General features: G+C 52.0%; 1 protein-coding gene across 9 annotated transcripts in view; it reads right to left on the bottom strand.

The window, feature by feature from the left end:
- ATP9A (ATPase phospholipid transporting 9A (putative)) overlaps positions 1–22,597 on the bottom strand; it is a 127,663-nt gene that overhangs the window by 5,414 nt on the left and 99,652 nt on the right. For all 9 annotated transcript variants that reach the window (XM_070589472.1, XM_070589471.1, XM_070589470.1 and 6 more), the window contains exons 16-27: positions 18,927–19,019; positions 17,808–17,891; positions 16,264–16,434; positions 13,761–13,859; positions 11,594–11,683; positions 11,340–11,484; positions 10,444–10,508; positions 7,717–7,872; positions 4,568–4,632; positions 3,039–3,147; positions 2,182–2,239; positions 361–564 (exon numbers count right to left, since the gene is read on the bottom strand). In XM_070589472.1, coding sequence (XP_070445573.1) covers positions 361–564; positions 2,182–2,239; positions 3,039–3,147; positions 4,568–4,632; positions 7,717–7,872; positions 10,444–10,508; positions 11,340–11,484; positions 11,594–11,683; positions 13,761–13,859; positions 16,264–16,434; positions 17,808–17,891; positions 18,927–19,019 — 1,339 coding nt within the window. The remainder of the gene's footprint in view (positions 1–360; positions 565–2,181; positions 2,240–3,038; positions 3,148–4,567; positions 4,633–7,716; positions 7,873–10,443; positions 10,509–11,339; positions 11,485–11,593; positions 11,684–13,760; positions 13,860–16,263; positions 16,435–17,807; positions 17,892–18,926; positions 19,020–22,597) is intronic.

The following is a 22,597-nucleotide window of genomic DNA, read 5'->3' on the forward strand; positions in this document are numbered from 1 at the left end:
GATGCTTTCAGGGAAAGGCAGAATTCCTCAACTGAATGATCATGACAAGTCCTGCTGGACTATCATCATCTGTGAGCAGGACCTGGATACCTGACACCCCCACAGCGGCACGGAGCCCAGCACAGGGGCCGGCTCCCTGGAGAAACCCCCCAGGGTCCTTGCTGAAGCAAATGAATCTCCTTCTAAGCCAGTTAGCACGGGGTGGTTTCAAAAGTGGATCTACTGGATGGCGCCCGACAGTCTCAGGTCCTGGCGGCTGACTCACAAGCGCCCCTCGTGCAGGCTGGGGAAGCTGCCTTCCTTCCCAGCTGCTGAGAGCTCTGGACCTGATGGACGGGCTTTAAAGGCAGGGGGTCTTACCGATGAATTCGTGCAGGAACACCAGGGAGGCAATGTAGCAGGCCAGGCTGAGCAGCTCGGCCACGGTCATGAGCCAGTGCCAGGTCTGGATGGTCAGGGCCACCATCAGCAGCTCGGTGAGGATCAGTGACGTGAAGGAAATCGCCACGATGTGCACGAATTCCGACTCGAACAGCAGCAGCGCCCCGTACATGATGGTGCTCCCTGGGAAGGCAGAGGGCAGCCGGGTGGGCAGGGGCCCGCGGTCCCCATGCAGCCCTCTCCGCTGGGAGCGACACCGCCCACACTCCCCACCCAAGGCGCACTCTGCGGGCCCACGTTCACTCCTTTTTTGTTTTTTCCATTTAGACGTGAAAGGTGCCACTTGTTAAATGAGGTTAACAAGTGGTACTTTATGCATGTTTTAAAGAGAGGTGTCCCATTCTAGTTTTTCCCACTTTCTCTTTTGACCTTATAGAACAAAGAGTCTCTAACTGCGGGGTGGGGGGGAGAGGGAAAGAGGAAAAAAGGAAGAGAAACTGAGAGAAAAAGTAACCACCGGGAGCAGGTGGAACAAGAAATAGAAATTTAAATATATTATTTAAAATGATACAGACAGTCAGTCACAAAAAGACAAATACTATATGAGTCCACTTATAGAGGAAGGCACCTAAAGCGATCAAATTCATAGTCACAAAGCAGCCTGGTGGTTGCCAGGGTGCGGGGCTAGGGAAAGAGGAGCTCATGGCATGGCTGCAGTTTCAGTTTGCAAGATGAAAGAGTTCCAGAGATCCGTCTCACAGCGACGTGAGCATGCTGAGCGCTACTGAGCTGTATACTTAAAAACGGTTAAGATGGTAAATTTTGTTATGTGTTTTTTGCCACACACACAAAATGATACAGGGAGCCAAGGGAGCCACTCAAAGAATTACGCGCCTCGACTGAGCAGAGAGAGGACAGCTGGGGCGGGTACAGACGAGTCCACTGTCATCTGGCACGGCAGGAACTGGATGGAGAATGCCTCTCGTTGATCGAAAATACTAGCAGCAGGAGCAGATTACTTAAAAGCGGGGCCAGGAGACCCTAAACCCACCAACTCCTCAAGCGCCCGCCTATCCTACGAGGGTTGCGGCTGGAGGGGGCGGAATGCAGCGCCACAGCTGGCTAGGAACTTCCGGCGGGATCTCCTTCCTTTAGCCAGATACGTTACACTGCTCAAAAAGACCCCCTGGAAGTTTTTAGTGAGAATTTAGCCTCCTGCCAACAAAGGGAACAGCCTCTAACCTTTTGATGGCCCATCTCAACAGTAAGAAACACTAAGAAGGAGCCCCCGATACACAATGCGTGTTTGTAAATTATACACGTGTGCCTGTGCAGACACAGAGAGACATCGGGACCCGCAAATATATCATGTGCATTATAAAACATACATAAAAGCAGAAATGCTAAAAGGAGTGAAGAAAAAATAAATACAGAGGATCTGACGTTCTCTTCCCGTGCCCCCATCAGTGCCTCACAAAGCCTCTGCAGTCTGAGGGACCTTCCCAGAGGCCACTGAGGTAAATACGCTTTTCAAAAACTGCAACTTGACCTCAGGAGAGGTGTCAGAACATTCCAGAAAGCAACTGCCTGTTGTCACAACAGCTCAAACACAGGTTTTGATCAGTGCTAGTTAAACTCCTCTCCGACCTCATCTCATTCAGCGTGTGGCCCCACGGCGCTGGGTGCTCCCGCCCTTGGAACACGCCTCGCAGGGTCTGCAGCTTCTTGTCTTCGTGACCTACAGTCAAGCTGACCCTTGGGTCAACGCCAGAGCACAACAGGTGGCCTCCCCTTCCTTACCTTGATAGATGCTAATCAAAACCCATATTAAGAATGTCTTGTAGGACAACGGCCGTCCCTAAAGGAGAGAGAGAAAGAGCAGGTTACCGCGCGTGGCTCACCCGGTGTGCCGGCTGCCTTCACACTAATCTTCCAGCAGCCGGACAAGGCAACCTGCCTGTCTGCATAAAAAAAGAGGCTTATGAGCCAGCCCTGATGGCCTAGTGGTGAAGGTTCGGTGCTCTCACTACTTCGGCAGCCCAGGTTTGGTTCCCGGTCGCAGAACCATACTACCTATCTGTCTGTTGCCATGCTGTGCCAGCAGCTCACGTAGAAGAACCAGAAGGACTTACAACTATGTACTGGGGCTTTGGGGAGGGGAAAAAAAATAAGAGGAAGATTGGCAACAGATGTTAGCTCAGGGCGAATCTTCTCCAGCAAAACAAAAAAACAAAAAAAACAAAAAAAAACGGCTGCTTACACATATCTGAATACATTTGAGAAATTACGCCTTTTAAAGAGAATTAGATAGGAATAACTCTGTCCTTTCATAAAAACTCCTTGAGGACAAAGAAATGAAATTACACACACACACATTTTTTAGAAGCATACACAAGAACATTTCTAGGCACAGACACAAGTTGCAGCTGCAAAAACTAACAGTCAGCGGCTTTTTAAAAAGTCGTTAGTTTGTTTTCAGTTCATACATTACTGTACGGTTATAATATTCTTTACATGTGTATATATTACTTTTTTAAGAAAAAAAATAAACTCCCACGCCTTCCTGCCCAAAGCCACCAGATCAAGTGCGATCCTATCAGACATGGAGCGTCTGTGACACAGACGGCGGCGGGGCCGGGAGAAGGGAGCTGGTGAACCTTGAGGAGATCCTTGTAGAGCTCGGGGTACAGCATGGCCACTTCCGACTTCACGTCTTTGTCCAGGACCAGAGAAAATACGGGAAACATGGTGTAGATGGTGGAGTACCTAGGCGAGAAGGCAACCCCGGATGAGACCCCGCCGTGGAACGTGAGCAACGTGCTCCACCAGCCTCTGGAGCCCACCTTCCATCCATCATTCAGCAGCTGTCCACTGATGCACCAGGGCGGGCTGTAAGCACTGAGATTCAAGACGAGGAGCAGACAGGAATGTCTGCCCTCAGGGAGCCTTCGTGTTAGTCAGTGAGTCGATAAACAAATTCAGGATACTGTACCGTGTGTCGGAGGTAAGTGTCAAGGAGGAAAATATAATGGGAAGGGGGAACAGACACGGGGGTGGTGCAATTTTAGAGAAGGTGGCCAAGGGACGTGACATTTGCATACCCACCCCGGTGAGGGGAGGCGACAGCCACACCAAGAGCAGAAGGAAGAGCATCCCAGGCAGAGGAAACAGCGAGTGCAAAGGCCCCGGGGTGCAAGTGCATCTGTCCTGTTTGAAGAACGGCAAGGTGGCCAGTGTGGCTGGGGTTGAGTGGGTGAGGGTGTGAGATGAGGAGATGCAAGCCGAGAGGGAAGAGGGGCCAGAGCATGGAAGGCCACCTGGAGGGCGGCTCAGGGAACCTCTGGCTATATTCTGGCACATTCTTTCACTCATCCAAGACCTAACAAAAGACAGTCCATTTTTCCAATGAGAAGCAGGCAGAATTCCAGCGCCTCCTCTCAGGCTGAACGTGCAAAGCATGAAAGGATGGAAGGCATACTCGGGAAGACTCTCCCCTGGGACAGCCGGCCTTTCTCTGCTTCCTGCCTCTCTGCAACCAGCTGTGTGCTCTGCGAGCATCTCCATCAAAGCACATGGTAGCCAAACTCCACCCACCTGGGTAAGCAAAGACTGGGTGCCCTGGCTGACAAGGTCAAAGGGCATGGGGGTGGGCGGACAGCTGCAGATGTCCCCGTGACATCCTCGCAGGTCAGCGGCACGCAGCGGTCAAGCTGTATTAGGTGCGCCCCCCAAGAGAGCAGGGCACTGGCCCACCTCAAGGCCCGACAGCAGGAGGTCCTACTGGGGTCCCTGCAGCAGGCAGAACCCTGCAGATCCCCTCTTTCACTTCTCCTAAGACCCAGTGAAATTGCTGGGCCTGGAACCTTCACTCTTGTCTTTACTGCCCGTCAGCCCATCACCTCGGACCCTCGCGAGCGAGCACTCCATCACCAGGGCCCAGCGGCCCAGCGCCACGGGCCACACAGAGTGGACCCTACTTCCTCCACCTGGTTAAGGGCTCGCCAGTTCAAAAACGTGTTAATTCCAGAAGGTTCTAAACTGCACTGCTGGGCCTGCCTCCGCTGGGGCCGGAGTCCAAGGCGGCTGACATGGGGACTGAAGGGTCTTCACACAATGCTTCTTCTCTCTTTTGTGGCATTTTAAGGAGGTTTCATTAAAAATTAACGCCTTGCCTGGATTTTCTTACCCAATGATGAGGAATCCTTGATAGAGAGGAACGGAGGCGAAGTAAAACACAGAGGAAAAGACAGCCTGTGCCAAGAAGAAAGGAAGATGTTATGAAAATCGTGACATATAATAAAAGTAACTCCCAACACTTACCTAGCTCTGGTTTCACCCCAGCACCATTACGGGTGCTGTAAATGTATTAGGTCATTTAATCCTTACACCAGCTCTATGAAGTAGGTAATGTTAGCATCGTCCTCATTTTACAGAAGAGGAAAGTAAGGCACAGAGACGTTAAGTGACTTGCCCAAGATCACACAGCTCATTAAGTGACAGAGCCAGGAGTCATACCCAGGTGATTTAGCTCCAGAGTCCCCTTTGCAAACATTTATTAAGTTATGCAAGGTGGACCCAGGAATACTTTGTGTATGATCTCAGTGAATCACCAGAACAACGCATGAGATCAAGTTTTAATATCGCCTGCATTTTGCAGGAGGAGAAACTGAGCAGGTGAACGGCACGGCGGGACTCAGGGCCAGCTCTCTCCAGAGCCCACACTCCCGGTGGCTCAGAACCACCGCCTCTCCGGGCACACAACCGCTCATCAAGCGCACACGTGTGCAAAGCGATATGGACACCATCCTCTGCTGGGGGATGGACACCAGTCACCCGGAGGCAGGGACTGCAGAGAAGGCCTCCCGCTCACATTACACTCTTGCTATTTTTGGAAATTCTTACAAAGAGCCCATAACCTGGCGCTTTTGCAATTAGACAAAAGCAATAAAGATATTTACAAACCCTTATCGAAATGTCTGCTTCCTGATATGGAAACTATTTGCTACTGGTAGTGAAAAATAGGCGGGAGAGATAAAATCAGGCTTGATGCTCTCTTCCTTCCTTCTCTAGACACCTCCAGGCCGACAGAAGGAAAGCGGCCTCAAGACGCTCATTTCTATTACAGGAAAAAGAAAGGGAGGCCAAGGACAACCGCGCCTGAAGGCTTTTTAACAACTGCACAGGAGAGATGCGGAGCCAGCCTAGTGAGCAGGAACAGCACCCAGCCAGGGACGTCCCCGCTTCCAGGGTTCGCCTGGACGAACTCTGGACAGATCTCAGGACGCAGGTGCCACCCAGGGCCACAGGCACAGGCAGCCCCGGCTGCACCCTGACCACGATTTCAGAATTGAAGGTGAAAGTCACCTTGCAAATGACCCCTCACCCAGGCTGCGCGGCCGCACAGGAAGGACGGTTGTAAAAGCATCAAGAATCTGGTGTTCGGTTTTGCAGATGCACGCCAGGAGCCTCTTTCCCGAAAAGGGCCCGGCTGCCCACACAGCACACCTGGCAAGAGCACTTTGGGGAGAATAAAAACACTGCGTCCTTCTCTGTCACAGGCATCGCGGTCGAGGTGGAACTCCACGCAGGACCTGCTCTCAGCCGCCCCCTTTCAGTACAGCGGACGGGCCGAAGGCTGCTTTTCCAGCACAAAGGACACTTCTTCATCCAGGAATTTTTTTTCTGAATCGATGTGAACGGGAACATACGGGCACTGAAGAAGTCAGCTCATCCAGGCCAGCTTTCGTGTATACGCCCAGGGACGAGCTGATTAATCTCCCAATGATTGAAACCACAGCACCACGCAGTTCCATTGATGAGCTAACAGAAATTAAAGGTACAGATGTGGCCTGATGAGCCATCCCGCCAGCCGTCCGCGTTTAGATCATGTTGATGAAAATCACTTTAAGGTTCCTGCACTCACAGATGCGATAGGTACTAGAAACACAACGTCACCACAAAAAGGCCCAGAGGAGGCCAGCGGAGGGTGGATGCTCACGCACACGCAGCAGCCCCATGCGACTCACTGTGAAAGGCAGGACGCCTTTCGTGGATGATCAAACACCCTTCCTGCGAATTAAATGTCACCTTCTGTCTAGACATTATCCTGTTCCGTTTTTCTTAATAATGGTAAGGATGCTTTGGCACTTGCTGCCTTACAGGATGCCCTGCTTTTCAAAGCAGCCCTGTCCGAGGGCCAAGGCAGGTCCCATCACCCCCATTTCACAGGCGGGGAAACTGACGTCTAGAGTGGCAGGTGACTTGCTCAAGGTCTCATTGATACTCAGCAGTGTGGTCAGAAAGAGACGCGGGTTCCAAGATACAACATCCCCATGTTCTCACCACTTCACTGGGGGTCTTTTCATCTAAACGCCCCAGGAAGAAAATCCGTCATAGCTTTTCAACACCTAAAATGATTCCCCTCCCTCCCCATGACCTCCTTCTGAGGACGCGCTTAACTGCCGCAGCCCGATGACAGATTCCGAAGGAGTCAGTGAGAGACGAGGTAGGAGAATACCTTAGACACTCTGGAATCCTTGCGTGAAAAAAGCAAGCTGCTACTCCCCGGGAGGATGGACAGTGGGGATAACCAAGCTCGGCTCCCAGCCGGGCTGCGCTGGGAGGCAGAACCGGGATGCTGAGACCGCCTCTGCACCACGAGCTTCGCTGCCCCCCAGCACCCCCCCAAGTGGAGGCAGCACGGGCCCCTGGATGAGGGCACTCGAGAAGGAGGCCCTGATTAAGAGCGCAGGCTTTGGGGTCCCCCTGCCTGAGTAGACTAAATCCCCCAGAGACACTGCACGGATTTCTCAGCCTCCCCATCTGTAAAATGGGTGCAGCCTGTTTATCGTGAGGACTGCACGAGACCCTGCACTGTGAACACTTGGCCCGACGCCTGGGGTGGAGGAAGCACTCCAGAGAAGTCAGTTACTCTCCTTTTGTGGCTGCGCTCTGCCGGCCCCCGCCTCTGCACGCGGAAGACTGAGGGCCGGAGCTGACATTCGGCATTTAACTCTGCATCTCTCCCTCTGGTGAGCCAATTAGAACAACTCACCCTCAATTCTAATAACTTCGTCATTTGTACTACACCCACTTTGTGCCGAGTGCTGGACAGGTGCCACTGCTGATGCTCACGTCCACGCCACACGGTAAGAACGGCCATCCCACCCACCAGAGGAGGGACCTGGGGCCACCTGAGGTCTGGCAGCTGGAATGTGGCCAGGTGGGGATTTAACTGGCCAGGTGGGGGCCACAGCCCCAAAGCATCCTCCACTCCCCAGGCTTTTGCCGTGCCGGCCGGGTGCACCTGTGCGGAGGTGCCAGCCGCCCACCCACCTGCATGGTGCTGATGCAGAGGCTCCTGTGGATCACGAACTGGCTGAGGGCGGCCGAGCGCTTGTAGCTGTTTCGGCCGTGCACCATGAGCAGGCGGCCAAGGTGCTTGAATTGAGTGATGGAGAAGTCTGCCGCCAGAGAAGCCTGTTTTCCCTCCTGAAAGCCAATGAAATCGGGCACCGTCAGAAGCGCAAGAGGTCAAGGAAGCCCGCTGTTTCTAATTGAAAAAGCAAGACTCTGGAAGGAGGCCTTTGAAGAACTTCAATAGAGAGACTCTTTGGTTTCAAGCCCTGCATGGTTGGTGGTCCAGTCTAAATTTGATTTAAAAAGAGGAATTTATTTAAATAAAAACCATTCTGAATCACAGATAGTTATAATTTGGAGGTCAAATGAATCTAGTCTTAAGTCTCAGGGGCGAGGCCCAAACCATAATGTGTATCAGAGGCAAAGAACCATTCAAAGGTAGGCTTTTCGTAACATCCAGTCCCTTAAGAGTTAAACACAAAGAGGAGGAAAACCTGAAACTACTTAATAATATGAAAGGGAGCATTTCTGAACACACAGTTTTGCACATTTATAGAAGTGGCAATAACTTATAGCTCGGCCGTATAATGGAATTTTCTAATTTTAAAAGGTGCACGATGGATGCCACTGACGGGACAGACAGACGTCAGGGCCCCTGATGACATGCAACAGGAAGACACGAGTGCCCTTGTGCGCTGCTCACACCAAACACAGAACCTGAATGCAATCAGTCTGACCCACTGAAGTCGTGGAACATTCTACAACTGCTCTGAACGCTCTGAAAATATCGATGTCATGAAAAGCAACCCCTTTCCACAAAAAAAGATGGAGAAAAATGTTCTACATTAATGAAGACTAAAGAGACATGAAGACATGCTAATAAATGCAATGGGTGAGCCTTGATCAGTTCCTGGAGATTAAAGCTATAAAGACATTTTGAGGACTATTGGGGAAATTGGACTGGAGTATTCTACATTATGTATCAATGTCACATTTGGGGGGAGTGCTAACGTTATTTTGCATATGTAGGAGAATGTCCTTGTTCTTAAGAGATCCATACCAAAGGACTCAGGGTAACACGGTATAGCTGCAACCTACTGTCAACTGGTTCAGAGAGCGAGAGAGAGAATGTGGCAAAGGTTAACAACTGGTAAAGTGAAGTGAAGAGCAAATAGGTGCTCATTGCTCTAGTTCAACTTTTCTGAAGGAGTGACATTTTTCAACATAAAAAGACAGAGGGAAAGTAAAAAATGATAGATCTAGGGCCAGCCCTAGTGGCCTGGTGTTTAAGTTCGGCACACTCCACTTCAGCGGCCCAGGTTCGGTTCCCAGGCGTGGACCTACACCACTCCTCAGTGGCCATGCTGTGGTGGCGGCTCACATACAAAATGGAGGAAGACTGGTAACAGATGTTAGTTCAGGGCAAATCTTCCTCAGCAAAAAAAAAAAAAAAAAAGGATACATCTACATGTTCTGATATAGAAAAAATCGAAGATACAAAGTTAAACAAGTTGTATGACAAAATGCATAGTCTAATGTTTTTATTTCTAAATTATGCAGGAAAATAATATATAAACGAGTAAGATATATGTGTGTAGCTGTACATATGTAAATAAAACAAATATATTCATACCCATAACCAGTAATATACACATAGACCAAAATTCGGGAAGGATAACCAATGTTCCTAGTCTGACACAGCTGTCTAAAAGAAAGGATGCACTTTATTTCTAAATTGTTTTAATTTTTTACAGTGAGCACTTATTACTTTTATACTCCAAAAACAAAGGAACAGAATATAATTTTCAACAGAACATTAAATGTTTTAGTTCCACATAGAAATATGTAAAAAATTCTATTAAACTCAAGTGTGCTTCTTAAAACCTGCATTAAAGGTATCTATACACATTTCAGACATAGTACCATATTCAAGGATCATTTAACTCTGCAACTTCAAATAACTGTCAACTAGATGAGAATGAGAAAACCAGAAGGGGTGGAAAAGGAAAAAGGAAAGCTCATGGATTAGCCAAATTCATGAAGATATGGAACAAAACGTACGAGGAGCGTCTCTGGCCCTCACTCAGAACCTCTGAACTCTCAGTTTACACACAGTACTAACAAACTCGGTGCTCAATCTTTCTGCCTACAGTCATTTAGAGGTCACAAATCAGAGCAGAGTAAACTATCAGAGGCAAGCACACAGTGGACAAGGAAAGAGAAAAACTATGTCATAAGACACAAACTTTAAAAATTGCAGATGCCAAGACCTTTCAGTGAGGGGCAAACCATGTCACCTTCCTCCATAATCCCCAAAAGATCAGCGCACAGTGTGACAACTAAAGCTTTTACTGACAACGCTGCTCTCATGCGAAAGTCTTAAGTGCATTCAGTGTATCCTAAGAATACAGCAAACACTTGTTTTTTTGATTTAGGTGTTGGCAAGCAAAACATCAGCATTTGTCTGTTAAGATACAGTCACATGGATCTCTGGCTTCCACATAATAATACTAGGTAATTATAAGACACGGGTCATGCTTTGTATTCTAATCTACAATTTCCAGAAATATTAAAGATGTGTTGTCTTTCGGGGAAAAAGAAACTCCAGCTAGAGAAGCGGAACAGCTCCCAGCCCAACGACACGGCAACTTAGATCTTGAACACCAAGCACCCGGCAGCCCTTGGCCCCCCTCATGCGCTCACCTTTCCCTCCACGCCCACTCCGCAGTCCGACTCCTGAATCATGCTGACGTCGTTGCCTCCATCACCTGCGGGTCACACAAAAGCCAGGAAATTGGGGGGAGGCAAGACACACGACTCCCGCAGTCCGTGCTTACTTTAATCACACGCTTTTGCCTTCCATGAGTGCTTACTAAGTGCCTTTTCCACACGGCTCCATTTAATCATTCTGACAACCCGTGGAATCAGGTTCCTATTTACAGGCCAAGGAGATCAGAGTCAGACGGACCAGGTGGCTAGCCGAGGGTCCCAGCCACCGAGCAGCAGCAGGAAGACCCTGTCCAGGCCACACCGGTGTTTACAACCACCGCACGCCTGCCTCTGCGGCGTGGGGCGCCGGTCACATCATCGGCAATGACTGACACTGTCCTTATTGGACCTCCCCTGCGTGCTGCAGCCAGTGCTTTTTGAATGCTGCCCCTTTCTACCGTCATAAGCACCATCTGAGGACAACACTGTTAAGATCTCATTCTACCAATGAGCAGACTGAGGCTCAGACGGGCGAAGGAAGCCCCCTGGGCCCCCAGCTGGTAAAAACCAGCAGAGCTTGGAACCCAGATCCAACTGCAGCGCGCTCGGCCTTCACTCCTCCGCAACGCTGCGTCCCGTGTCCGGAGCAAAGGACGTGCAAGCTAACGGAGAGGAGCTCTCGGGCACGCTTATCTGCTCTTTCTCAACGGCAAATATTAAAAATCATAATCATACCGAAAAGAGAGCCAAAGTGCATGGGGAAAATATCATGACCTGAGTCAAGTGGCCTGGGGGATCCGAGGACCCCAGCAGCAGAACCCGATCTTCCTTACGGAAAACAGATCCATTTCCGCAGCGGTGCGCAGGGGCGGGGCGGGGCGGCCACCTACCTACCGCGCAGGTGAGCTTGCCCGTGCGCTCCTGCAGCAGCCGCACGATCTGGGCCTTCTGGGTGGGCGCGCAGCGGCAGCAGACCACGGCCGGGCACTGGCAGGCCAGCTCCATGAACTCGTACTCGTAGTACTTGAGGCAGACCTGGGGGAGCGGCCAGAGGCGGGGGTCGGCCCAGGTCGCGGCCCCCACGGAGGCAGGAAGGGGCCCGCGCCCCCCCGGGAGGAGCAGCCGGTGGGGTCCCCGCGCCCACCTCCAGGGAGTCTCCAGAGATGACCAGGGCGCAGTCGTGCTTCCTGCGGAAGGCGTTCAGCTCGAGGTGGGCCTCGCCACGGTTGGTCACCTGGAAGGGGACATAGGGTGGAGGAAGCTTCGCTCCCTGAAGATGGTAGAACAACAAACAGCAGCTTCCTGGAGCTGCTGGCAAGACAATGGCCACCGCGGCCAAGGACCCCTGCCCCTCCCCTGCCGCCAGACCCAGAGCCAAATTAAACCCCGCTCGTTGTGATTCTGTGGGAATCAGGAGAGCCTGTAGCCCAGCCAGCACCCTGCATTTCCTCCAGGGCACCGTGACCCACGGAACAAAGACAGGAGCTAAAATCAACCGCACTTTCATGCGGGGCCAGGTACTGTGCTAAGCACTTTCCATGGATTTCCGCCCTTAGTTCTCACGATGACTCCGCGAGATACATCAGGAAAGCAGCTCTCCTTTGCACGTGAGGGACCACGGCGCGGCCAGACGGGTCAGCCCGCCTGAGGCACACAGCGAGCACGCTGTGGGGCAGGCCGCGGACGCCAGGCATCCAGCAGGGCAGCCAGCCTCTCTAGTAACGACCAGATGTGAAGCATGCCAGCTCTGTGGACCACACAGCCCCTGTCGGAGCCACTCCACTCAGCCAGCGTGGCACGAAAGCAGCCCCAGACGACAGGTGACAAATGAGTGTGCCTGTGTCTAAATAAAACTGTACTTACAAAAACAGGCGGCCAGCACAGGCATGGTTTGAAACCTCTGAATTCTAGAACCTACAGTCCATTCTCACTACTGGTGATAATTATATGCTATGAAGTTGCTGTGAATGCTGAACCTTTGCTCCCAGGGGAAAGGGGGGCTGGGTTCCTGAGCCTCTGCACAGTATTTTTGTCAATCGACCAACACATAAACTGTTTCACGTGTGCTTCTGTTTAAAGGCATCTTTTAAAATATCTACTGTTGGCTCATTAACAGTGAACTCCCGGGCGACAGCACTGAAACTTCCACCGGAAGGAAGCTGATCTCTTGCGCGTTTTCTCCCTAAGGCGCATCCCGGGCTCCCTGCCCTTGGGGACAGCGGCCAGCACCTCAGCACTGTGCTGGGGGCCATTCTAAACAGTGAAATCGCTAACAAAAAGCACAAAAACAGTTGACATAAGTGGACCGTGAGAGGGACGCTCGCCTACAGTGTCGCAGCTGAAGCGGAAGGCAGCGCCTCGCCTCGTCCGCCCTCAGCTGGGAATGTGCAGGGCAGGCAACGAAAATTTCCCAGCCCTCTGCACACGTCCACAGATGACCCCGAAAGCGCCTCGAGTACTGATTTTCAGGTTACAGATAAATTTTAGTGAGTGCACAAATTCGCAGATACAGAATTCGTGAATAATGAGGATCGACTGCATCTGCCTTGACACAATGCTGTTGGCGCTACTCCCAACCTGCTGGATTTCCTGAAGCTTCTACGTGCTACGGACCAAGGCAGGGGCCGGGGGAAGACCCCCCAAAACATCTAGAGCCCTCCAGGTGTTTGGTAGGGTGGATCTGATTTCAGGTAAGTGGGGCTGCTGCATCCCGCCCCGGAGGGGACCCAGGGGCCTTACCGCCCAAGTCAGGAAAGCCAATCACAGCCTGTGGCTTCGAGCCTTGGAGCAGCGCCCAAGTTTCGGTCAAGCACTTGCCACGAGGGCAGGAAGCTTCTCATTTGCCCGCCCAATATACCTCCTTCCAAAGGCTCCTAAAGGCTTTCCTTCAGGAGGGCAGACAGACAGGTATCTGTGATCTGGAATTTATTTCTCATCCAAGGCCTAGGCCTTTGAAGGTTCAGGGAGCTCCCAGACTTGTACCTACAATTTCCCGGGCACAAGCTTATCTGCATCCTTCACGCTGGTAGGGCCAACCTTCCTCAGCTTCTCAGAGGGACCATGACCCCCCCAGGTGGAAAACACAGCGTTAACGTGGGCTGTAATGAGGCGCTCCTGAGCCACCACAGGAAGGAACCCTTCAGCTCACCTGGGTCATTCAGGATTTCCACGCAAACATACAACACAGGCCCCCCACCCTGGGTGGTTACTGTGCGTCCCCCTGCCCTCTTTAGGGGCCCACTCAAGGCTATAAGGTAACAGGGCCAACTGCAGCGTCAGCTCCTAAGGCCCCACAGCAGAGGACTCTTTACCAGCCGGAACACGTGGATGTCTTGGTTTCTGGTCACCAGATGTGCATTCTTCGCTGTGCATGTAGCTGTCTCCAGCTTGTCCCCCGTCAGCATCCAAACCTGGAATTACAATATGAAAGAGGTCCCTGCGTTAGTGTCTGAGGCCACCCGTGTCAGCTGAGTTTCCCAGAAGACTGAGCTGAACTCGACACGTTCCATCCACCTCCTCGAGGCACATGGTGTCCCCAAAACACCACGGAAACGCCCCAGTTCAAGGGCTTCAGGACCCTGAGTGACCATTGCTGGTGGCAGCAAAAGCTGGTGTGACCCTTTTAGAAAACCGTTTGGCCACACGCTTCAGCGGACATCACAAAGCTCAGCCTCTGACCTCGTCATCCTCCTTCTGGGAATTTTTCTCAAAGCAATAAATATTCTCAAAGAAGGGGAGGGCTGGAGGAATGAGGGGTCACTTCCGTATCCTACAGGAAACACTGCTCCGTCACGTCACATACGGCCTTTCTGCGTGGTCGGATGCCCGTGCAGAATCCGAGGGGGTTAACCCGAACTATAACATGCTGGCAGCAAAGAGGCCAGGGTCTTCCTTACCTCGTAACAGACCGCTCTGCATTTCACTGCTGTGGGCTCAGAGAGGGTAGGTGACTTGCCCCAAAGCTACACAGCTAGCTCCTGTCCCAACCAGGCCCAGAATCCAGGTCTTCGGAGCCCAAAGGAAGGCGCTCCCTTCTCTGCTCGTTCACCCATTAACCCTTTGTTCTCCTTGCTCCCAGCAGGGAGGGGCCCTAGGGCCATCAGACAAAGCCCATCTTGGCAGCGGGAAGTGTGGGAGAGAAAATCATAAGGTTTCCTGAGCGTCCGCCGTGCCAGGCGCCCTCCCAGTGCTGCCCATGGTCAGTGCCTTCTATCTCCACAGCGACTCTGAGACGCAGGAAACGGCAGCACCGAGAGGTCAGCCGCTGGCCCGGGGCCACAAAGCAGTCAGCAGAGGTGGCCTTCGAACCCAGGCAGTGGGATGGGCAGGATGAAGGTACCAGGCCCTTTTGGGAGGCCCTGGCCTCTGGGTTTGACCCTCATGCGTCAGCGTTTCCCCTCAATGTCCCATCTGGCCTTAAAAACAATATTCTTTTAAGGGATCCCCGTTTGCTGCCGGTTTTCAGGGTTTGCTGTAAGAGCAGACATCGGGGAAGGAGCTAAGAGGCTCAGGTTCTAGAACACCATGGAAGGTCCTCAGTGCCCCACGCGGCTGAAGCCCCAATGGGGACGATAGGGAGGGTGCGGCAGGAAGGGCCCAGACCTGAGCTCCAGGCCCAGCTCCAGGTGAGAACCTGGGCAGTGAGGCCACCTCGCTCGGCCTCAGGGGCTGCCTCTGGGACAGGGGCTGAAGTAGGAAGCGTCCAAGCTCTAGCATCTTCTGCCCGAGAAAGATGTTACCCAGGACCCTACTTACAAACTGCCCCGACCCTCCCGCCTCCCCACTCTCCTCCCACCTAACAAGGGAAACCAGACAGAGGAGCCCACAGCCTGCGGATGGAACGTCTGTCTTCGGGAGCGAAAGGTTTTAGGAAGGAGAAAACCTCAGGACAAAGCCAGAGCAGAAGCTGGAATCTCCAAAACTCCGAGAGCAGAGGTCTCAGAAACTGCCAGCGACAAATTTTCAACACCGCAGGGCAGCAGAAGCAGGCCCTTCCCACATCGGACTGTCTTCCCAACAATGGGATCTCGCTGGCAATTGCCTTGCCATGAACCAGGCCTGCGAGCCAAAGATCCGCGACAGAATTTACTTGACAACCAACCAGGTGCACATATGTGCCCCCCCATGGGACTGACTGGCTGGAGCTCCTGTGCTGGGCGTCCCGCCGCACCGTCCACACGGCCGCTCACAGGCAGCCCTCCCAACCGGGCGCGAGGGCCGGCGCAGATCCAGCATCCATCTTGCTTTTCTTTGCTTGGGTCCCCGGGCTTTGCTTGAGTCCATTAGGACGCAGCCAGCTCCTCAGATGCCCTCTACTGGCCTCCCTGGATTAAACTCCCAGATATATATTTTTTAGTCCCAAACAGCAGAGTACAAAATGTAAATATGGCACTTTGTTGGTGGAGGTGGTCACTCCGTTGGGCGGTCGCTCACTCACCCAGATCAAGAGATGGATGGCTGGTGGCCGGTTGCTCAACAAGACTATAAGGAACACCCCAAACATGCCGGGCACAGCTCGGCACTGAAGGATGAGCACACGCACGTGCTCCCGCCTTCACGGGGCCTGGTGGTGAGGGGACAGCTAGGAACAGCACACAGACGTCCTTCAGAACCAGGGCCACGAGGGCGGGAAGGGGGCGGCCCATGGCGGACGGGGCTGCAGGCCACTGCCCAGGCACCCTGGCTCCCTCCACTGCCACCTCCGCCTCTCCCCTCCTCGTGTTACACGCTGCTGCAGGGGGAAGTGGCTGACTCTGGAAGTCAGCTCCACACGGCGGGTCATCCCACAGCGGGGCCCAGGCGGGCTCGCCCTACCTTGATGCCCGCGTTCCTCAGGGTCTCCAGGGTGGGCCTCACGTCCGCCTGCAGCTGGTCTTCCACCCCCGTCAGGCACAGCAGCTCCATCTCCATCTCCAGGCTCTCAATCACAGTGGCCACTTTGAGGGAGCGGTCGTGCACACTCAGCTTGGCCTGGACATAGCGGGCCTGGGACACCAGGGGGCACAGTCACCGCTCAGGGTGGGGAGCTGCAAGGCTGACTGATCCAACCATGCAGGGTAGGGGACCCCAGCACGTGGGCTGGACCTCAAAGGGGTGAGATGGAGGTTTCCAGCCTCCTTCCAAGGTCACCAGCCCAGACACTGGGGTTGGAGAGACCTGAGTGCCACCCTTTGCTCTACACTCACCTGCTGTGCGACCTCCAGCAAGTCGCTTAACTTCTCTGAGTCTCAGCTGTTCTCATCGTGAAGCAGCAATGACAGTTCCAATCTCATTGGGTTGTTGCAAGGATTGGCACAACTCAAGGTCTCAAAAAACAGTAGGTTCCCCCACCTCACAACATACACTTTGTAACCAAGAACTCAACCACCAGGCTTTCTAAAGATGAAGTCCCACTTCCAGAGACCATCGACCCAACCCTTCTGTCAAGCCAGACTCCACAGTGTTAACAAAGATACGGACAAACAGTGACATCCCCTGATGGGCCGACAACGCACACGCCTTTAGAACCAAAAGGCAGGCAGAATGCATCAGGGCTGAAATTCTTATTAACCCCAACTTCGCGAAGAACTCAAACCCAGAAAAGAGACAGACCTGAGCACAGGTTCTCTGGGTGAAGCAAGACAAGAGCCCCAAAAGCCTGCCCCCCCAACCTCAGTCACCCCCTTTCAGCCGTGCGTGTGTGCATCCGGCTTTATGCCTGGTCAGGGGATACAAGAAGGCCCCTTCCCTCAAAGGACACACCGTGGGACAAGATGACAATAAACACGACATATTTATGCTGGACCCTTAGCCATGAAAGTCAGGGATCTGCTTCAACTCCAACATTCTTTGCAGCTTAAAAAAACTAGAGCTCTAAGATGTGATTCATTTCAAGTTTTCTAGAATGAATACTACGTGCCAAGGACGAGCCTAAGTTTTGGGGACATAAGAGCAAACCAGACTGATAATGTCTCTGCTCTCAAAAAGATTTTATTCTAGAAAGGAGAAACTAAGAAGAATGTTAAAATATATATGTAAACAAGGTCATTAAAGATGGTGACAAGTGCAATGAACGAAGTTAGACGGGGTGACGGATGGAGAGTCATGAGGTGGGGCTGCCTTAGGGGGGGGAGTCCAGGAGGACTTCTCAGAGGAGGCAGCATTTGAGCTGAGACCCAAAGGAAGAGAGGAGTGGGCCGTGGCGCTCTGGGAGGGAGGAGAGTTCCAGGCAGAGAGAAAGCAAGTACGAAGGCCCCGTGATAAGAGGGAAACTGGTGTGCTCAGAAATGACGTCAGGATGGCCAGAGCAGAGTGAGCGAGGAGGAGCTGGGGAGACAGGCAGGGCTGAAGAAACAACGGGGAGGTCGCGAGCCACTTACTTCAAAGTCTTGATACTGCTCCTCGGCGAGAGACTTCTTCGCCACCACGAGCACCCGCAGCCCTTCGCGGGCCATGTTTCCACACTGGAAAGCAGACGTCAGTCAGCAGAGAGCCGCCCTGAGGGCTCTGTCCCCGGGTCCCTGACCCTCACTGAGGACAGCTGGACGCTGAGGGGACAGGCCCTCCCAAGGGGACAGCGAAACGGCAAATCAGAGCCCTGCTTTCCCCTAGAGCAATCTCCCGTGAGAAGACCTCGTAAGGGGAGGCTGCGTCCCAGCGGCCGGCCGGCCGAGCACGGCCTCCGCCAGGCTGTCCCTGACCCGCCCAGTGTGCTCTGCAATTAAGTCAACACTGTGAGGTTCCAGACAAACCTGGATTTCCAGCTTGTTGGGAAAACCAAACCTCTGACAAAACTGGGTGCACTTTTGCAAATGACCACAGTCAATGATGGCTGAAAACTGGCTGCTTCCAGGTGCTCCCAGAAAATGTAACTGTCACGTGAAGAATATTCCGACATGCTGAACACACAAAGTGCGGCCCTGTCATAAAACACATCCCAGCCTGCTCCATTCATTCGAGTTGCCCGCCTGGCCCCTGTGGGCGTTTGGGTTTGCAACTCCCCAGATGAAAATACACTATTACTGAAAGTAAAATTTGGATTCCCCTCCTGGAGCCGAGAGAAGAAAGAAAAGTGGCCTGACAACCGGATAGTTCCTTCTCTCCCTGCAGCAGCCAACCCCCCACGTCACAAAGCAGCCTGTGACGGGGCCCCCGGAGGTCCCCACTCCTGGTCCCGGCCTCCAGCCAAAAGCCGGTGAGGAGCTGAATCCCGCCCAGGGCCACCGGGAGAGCGTGTAAGCCGTCCTGCCCCAGCTGAGCCCTCAGATCACACCACGGCCTGTGAGGGACCCTGAGCGGAGGACCAGCTAAGCTGCGCCCCGATTCCTGGTCCACAGAAACCGTGAGAGATAAACGTGTGCTATTGCGAGCTGCTGCATTTTGGGGTGATTTGTTACGTAGCCACAGGTAACGAATACAGAGACCCACCTCAGCACCCCAGAGATGGCCTCCAGATCACGTTTCTGGGGCCCAGTTTTCCCTCCCTGCGTCACACCTACCTCTTCCTCCAGCCAGTCGTTGTACTGCACGATGCCAGCCATGACGACGTCTGCCCCCTTCATGTAAAACGTAATTTCTCCAGTTGATTCATCCTAGAGAGGGGCCGGAAGCCATGAGTAACCGAGGGCAACGCTGCTTTCTGCTCCAGTGCCCACTTCCCACGACAGATGGTGCACGAAGCCGACTTAGCAGACGCCAAGGTTTTTTCATTTGGCCACAGATAAAAAGCAAGAGGGGGCTTCACTTCAGGGCAAAGGCCACAGAAAACAGAAGAAAACTCAAAGCATTCGGAAAATTATCAAATGATGAAAGCAAGATCAAAAGGATTCAAGAACTTTGTTTTTAAAGTTACTACTATTCCAACAGGAACGGACTGCCACGCTATAAGATAATTCTAAATTTTTATGTAGGACTGCCAGCATCACCAAATCGTGGTCCACCTGAAAGAACTGGGAAGGAAAATAATTACCTACATCAGGGTTTCCCAGCCTTGGCATTCTTAACGTTAGGGGCTCGAGAGTGCTTTGCTGTGGGGGGCCGGCCTGTGTGTGGCAGGATCTTCTGCAGCATCCCTGGCCTCTCCCACTAGAAGCCAGCAGCACCTGCCATGGTGACAACCAAAATGTCCCCAGACATAAACAAATGTCCCCTGGGGGGCACAATGCCTCAATTGAGAACCGCTGAGCTAGATAATTCCAGACCCCAACGACCCCCTGAGGACTTAGCCAGAGATCAAATTAGCCAGATTTTCAGTTCACACGGACCAGATGTTCTGGGGGGTGCTAATGCCCAGGAACAGGCACCAACTGCTTGGACCCGGCACCAGCTCCCACTGTGTGCACTTGGACAAGCTCCGTCTCTTCTCCAAACCTCAGTTTCCTCATCTGTGAAACAGGGGTGCTGACAACTCTGACAGCACAGACTGCTGTGGCTTTAACAAAATCATCCACACGGAGCACGGGGCCAGATACTCAGAAAATGCCCACCCAGGTCACCTCTCCCGCTCGGGTCACCGCAGCTCCTCAAGGTCCTCAGCCGCCCTGTGTGTGGGGAACAAGGCTTAGCCCAGAGGTTCTCACTGGGGGCGGTTTTGCATTTGGCAACGTCTGGAGACATATTCAGTTGCCACAACTCTAAGGGGTGGAATTATTGCCATCTAGTGGGTGGAGGCCAGAGATGCTGCTAAACATCCTACAGTGCACAGGATGGCCCCAAACCAAGAATCATGCAGCCCCAAATGTCAGCACTGAGGCTGAGAAATCCTGACTTTGAGGAATGATGGTGAAATTGCTCCTTCCCAGCCTATGACTCTTTTTTTTTTTTTTGGCAGGGAAAGATTCATCTGATTCACCCTGAGCTACATCTGTTGCCAATCTTCCTCTTTTGTTTTCCTCTCCAAAGCCCCCCAGTACATAGTCGTATATCCTAGTCGTAAGTCCTTCCGGTTCTTCCATGTGAGCTGCCACGACAGCACGGCTACTGACAGACGGGTGGAGTGGTTCTGCGACCAGACAATGCACCCAGGCCACCAAAGCAGTGACAACGCCGGGGCTGGCCCCGTGGCCGAGTGGTTAAGTTCGCGCGCTCCGCTGCAGGCGGCCCATTGTTTCGTTGGTTCGAATCCTGGGCGCGGACATGGCACTGCTCATCAAACCACGCTGAGGCGGCATGCCACATGCCACAACTAGAAGGACCCACAACGAAGAATATACACTTATGTACTGGGGGGCTTTGGGGAGAAAAAGGAAAAAAATAAAATCTTTAAAAAAAAAAAAAAAAAGCAGTGACAACGCCAAACCTTAACCACTAGGCCATCAGGGCTGGCTCTCCCATGACTCTTTCCTCAATGGATCCCATCATGGTGAGCCTGGAGGCAGTAGAGACAAGCGAGGGAACCAAGCAAGGCCATCACTAGCTCACGCCTAAATTTTGCCACCCCGAGAAGCCTGGAGTGCGTGCCTGTGAACTCCTCATTGAATACGAAATAAATACCCAAAGCCAAATTAGTGATATAACTTGCCTACTTCAAATAACTCTCGAATGCCCTCCAGTCACTGACGATCTTTCGGAATGACATGCTTACTCATAAAAGCATCCCCCGCCACGAAGAGGCACCTGCATTTTAAAAGCATTAGGACCACACGCTTCATCTTGGACAGATCGTGCCTATGCTGGCTCATGACTCAGGCCAAAGAGCCGTGGGGTCTGAACATGAAAGCACCCGAGTTTTTCCCTTTCCGCTTCAACCAAATGGTGCTTAACAACATAGCTGTAGGAAGTAGTGGCCCTCCCCAGCTTCCTCCACTCCAGAGGGGCTCAAGAGAGCTTAGCCGTCTCGTCCAATATAAATACTGGACCCACCGTCTCCTCCCATGAGTCATTTCCTCTCTCCCAGTTCATCACAAGGTTACTCCGTTCCCATATTATGGCAAGATTACGCTGTAAATTCACAAAGATCTGCTGGTTGTGTTGCATTGTTTGGGGACCTCATCTTTTTCCACTGTGGTTTGATTCTGGCACCTGTACAAAGGCTTCTTTTAGTCAAACAGTGACAAGGGTACAATCTACACCAACAATTCGACCCCATCATTCCACATCGGGGGGTAGGGGGAGGGCAGTGGAACAGCTCATACACAACCAAAACCAAACAGGCGACACACCTTTCCTCAGAAAGACAGGCACACAAGCCCAGAGAACCTGGCTTCTCCAACCTTGCCGACCTTCTCCAAAAACGGAGATTCACCCACAGACCTTTGCAAGAAGATGCTGACAAGTAGTGTCCACGAGCTCACATGTGTTTGAAAGGGCTGATGACACAGGTGGAAAACAAGAAAAATTCGCAAAATAATATGCACTTCATTAAAGACAGCCCAGCAAAGATGGATGCTCACAGATTTTTAGTGGTGAGAAAAGAAAAGCAAGCTAAGCATCCAAAAAAAGAATATTTTATTAAATAACGGTACTTTTCCGTTATTTAATAAAACACTACGCACATATTAAAATCATAAACATCATGTTTTAAATGATATGAGAAAATTTTCACCATATGTGTAGCTCAGTGGTTGGGGGAAAAGTTCAGAAACCCTGATGTGGAGCTCAATGCCAATTTTATAAAAATGTGTGTGGGTAGTTACACTCGTCCACACTTAGGAAAAAACTGAAGGGAAATTCTCTGAAAGGGTAAGAGTGGTTGTCTTCAGGTGGTGAAAATAAAGATGAATAGTTCTGATCCCCTTCTTTACATATTTATTTGTTCTAAATGCCTTAACTGAATGCTGTTTTTTTTTTTTTAATAACCTGGGAAGCAAGCAGCACTATTTTTAAAGAATGACAGACTGGCCCATGCGACAGTATCCCATGCTTCCAGGCACAGAGTCCTCCTCTTCCTGTGGGAGACAGAGGGGCCCCATCTCATAAAATGATGACACGCGTGTGTCTGGGGGTGAGAATCCTTTACAACTAAAGCAAGGGTGGGGCCTTGTGCCCACTTACTTTAGGACGGCTGATATTGGGCTGGCTATCTGATGATGATTCAGCCTCAAATGACTTCAGCAGAGGCCACAGCCCTGGAACTTGAAAAAATAATCACTGGAACAAAATGCAAGTAATTCCACAGGAGATAATGACTCTCGTTCCCCGGGAAACACCCACTTACAGGATTCACGCTGCT

Source organism: Equus przewalskii, chromosome 21, assembly GCF_037783145.1.
Source record: "Equus przewalskii isolate Varuska chromosome 21, EquPr2, whole genome shotgun sequence".
Classification (NCBI taxonomy): domain Eukaryota; kingdom Metazoa; phylum Chordata; class Mammalia; order Perissodactyla; family Equidae; genus Equus; species Equus przewalskii.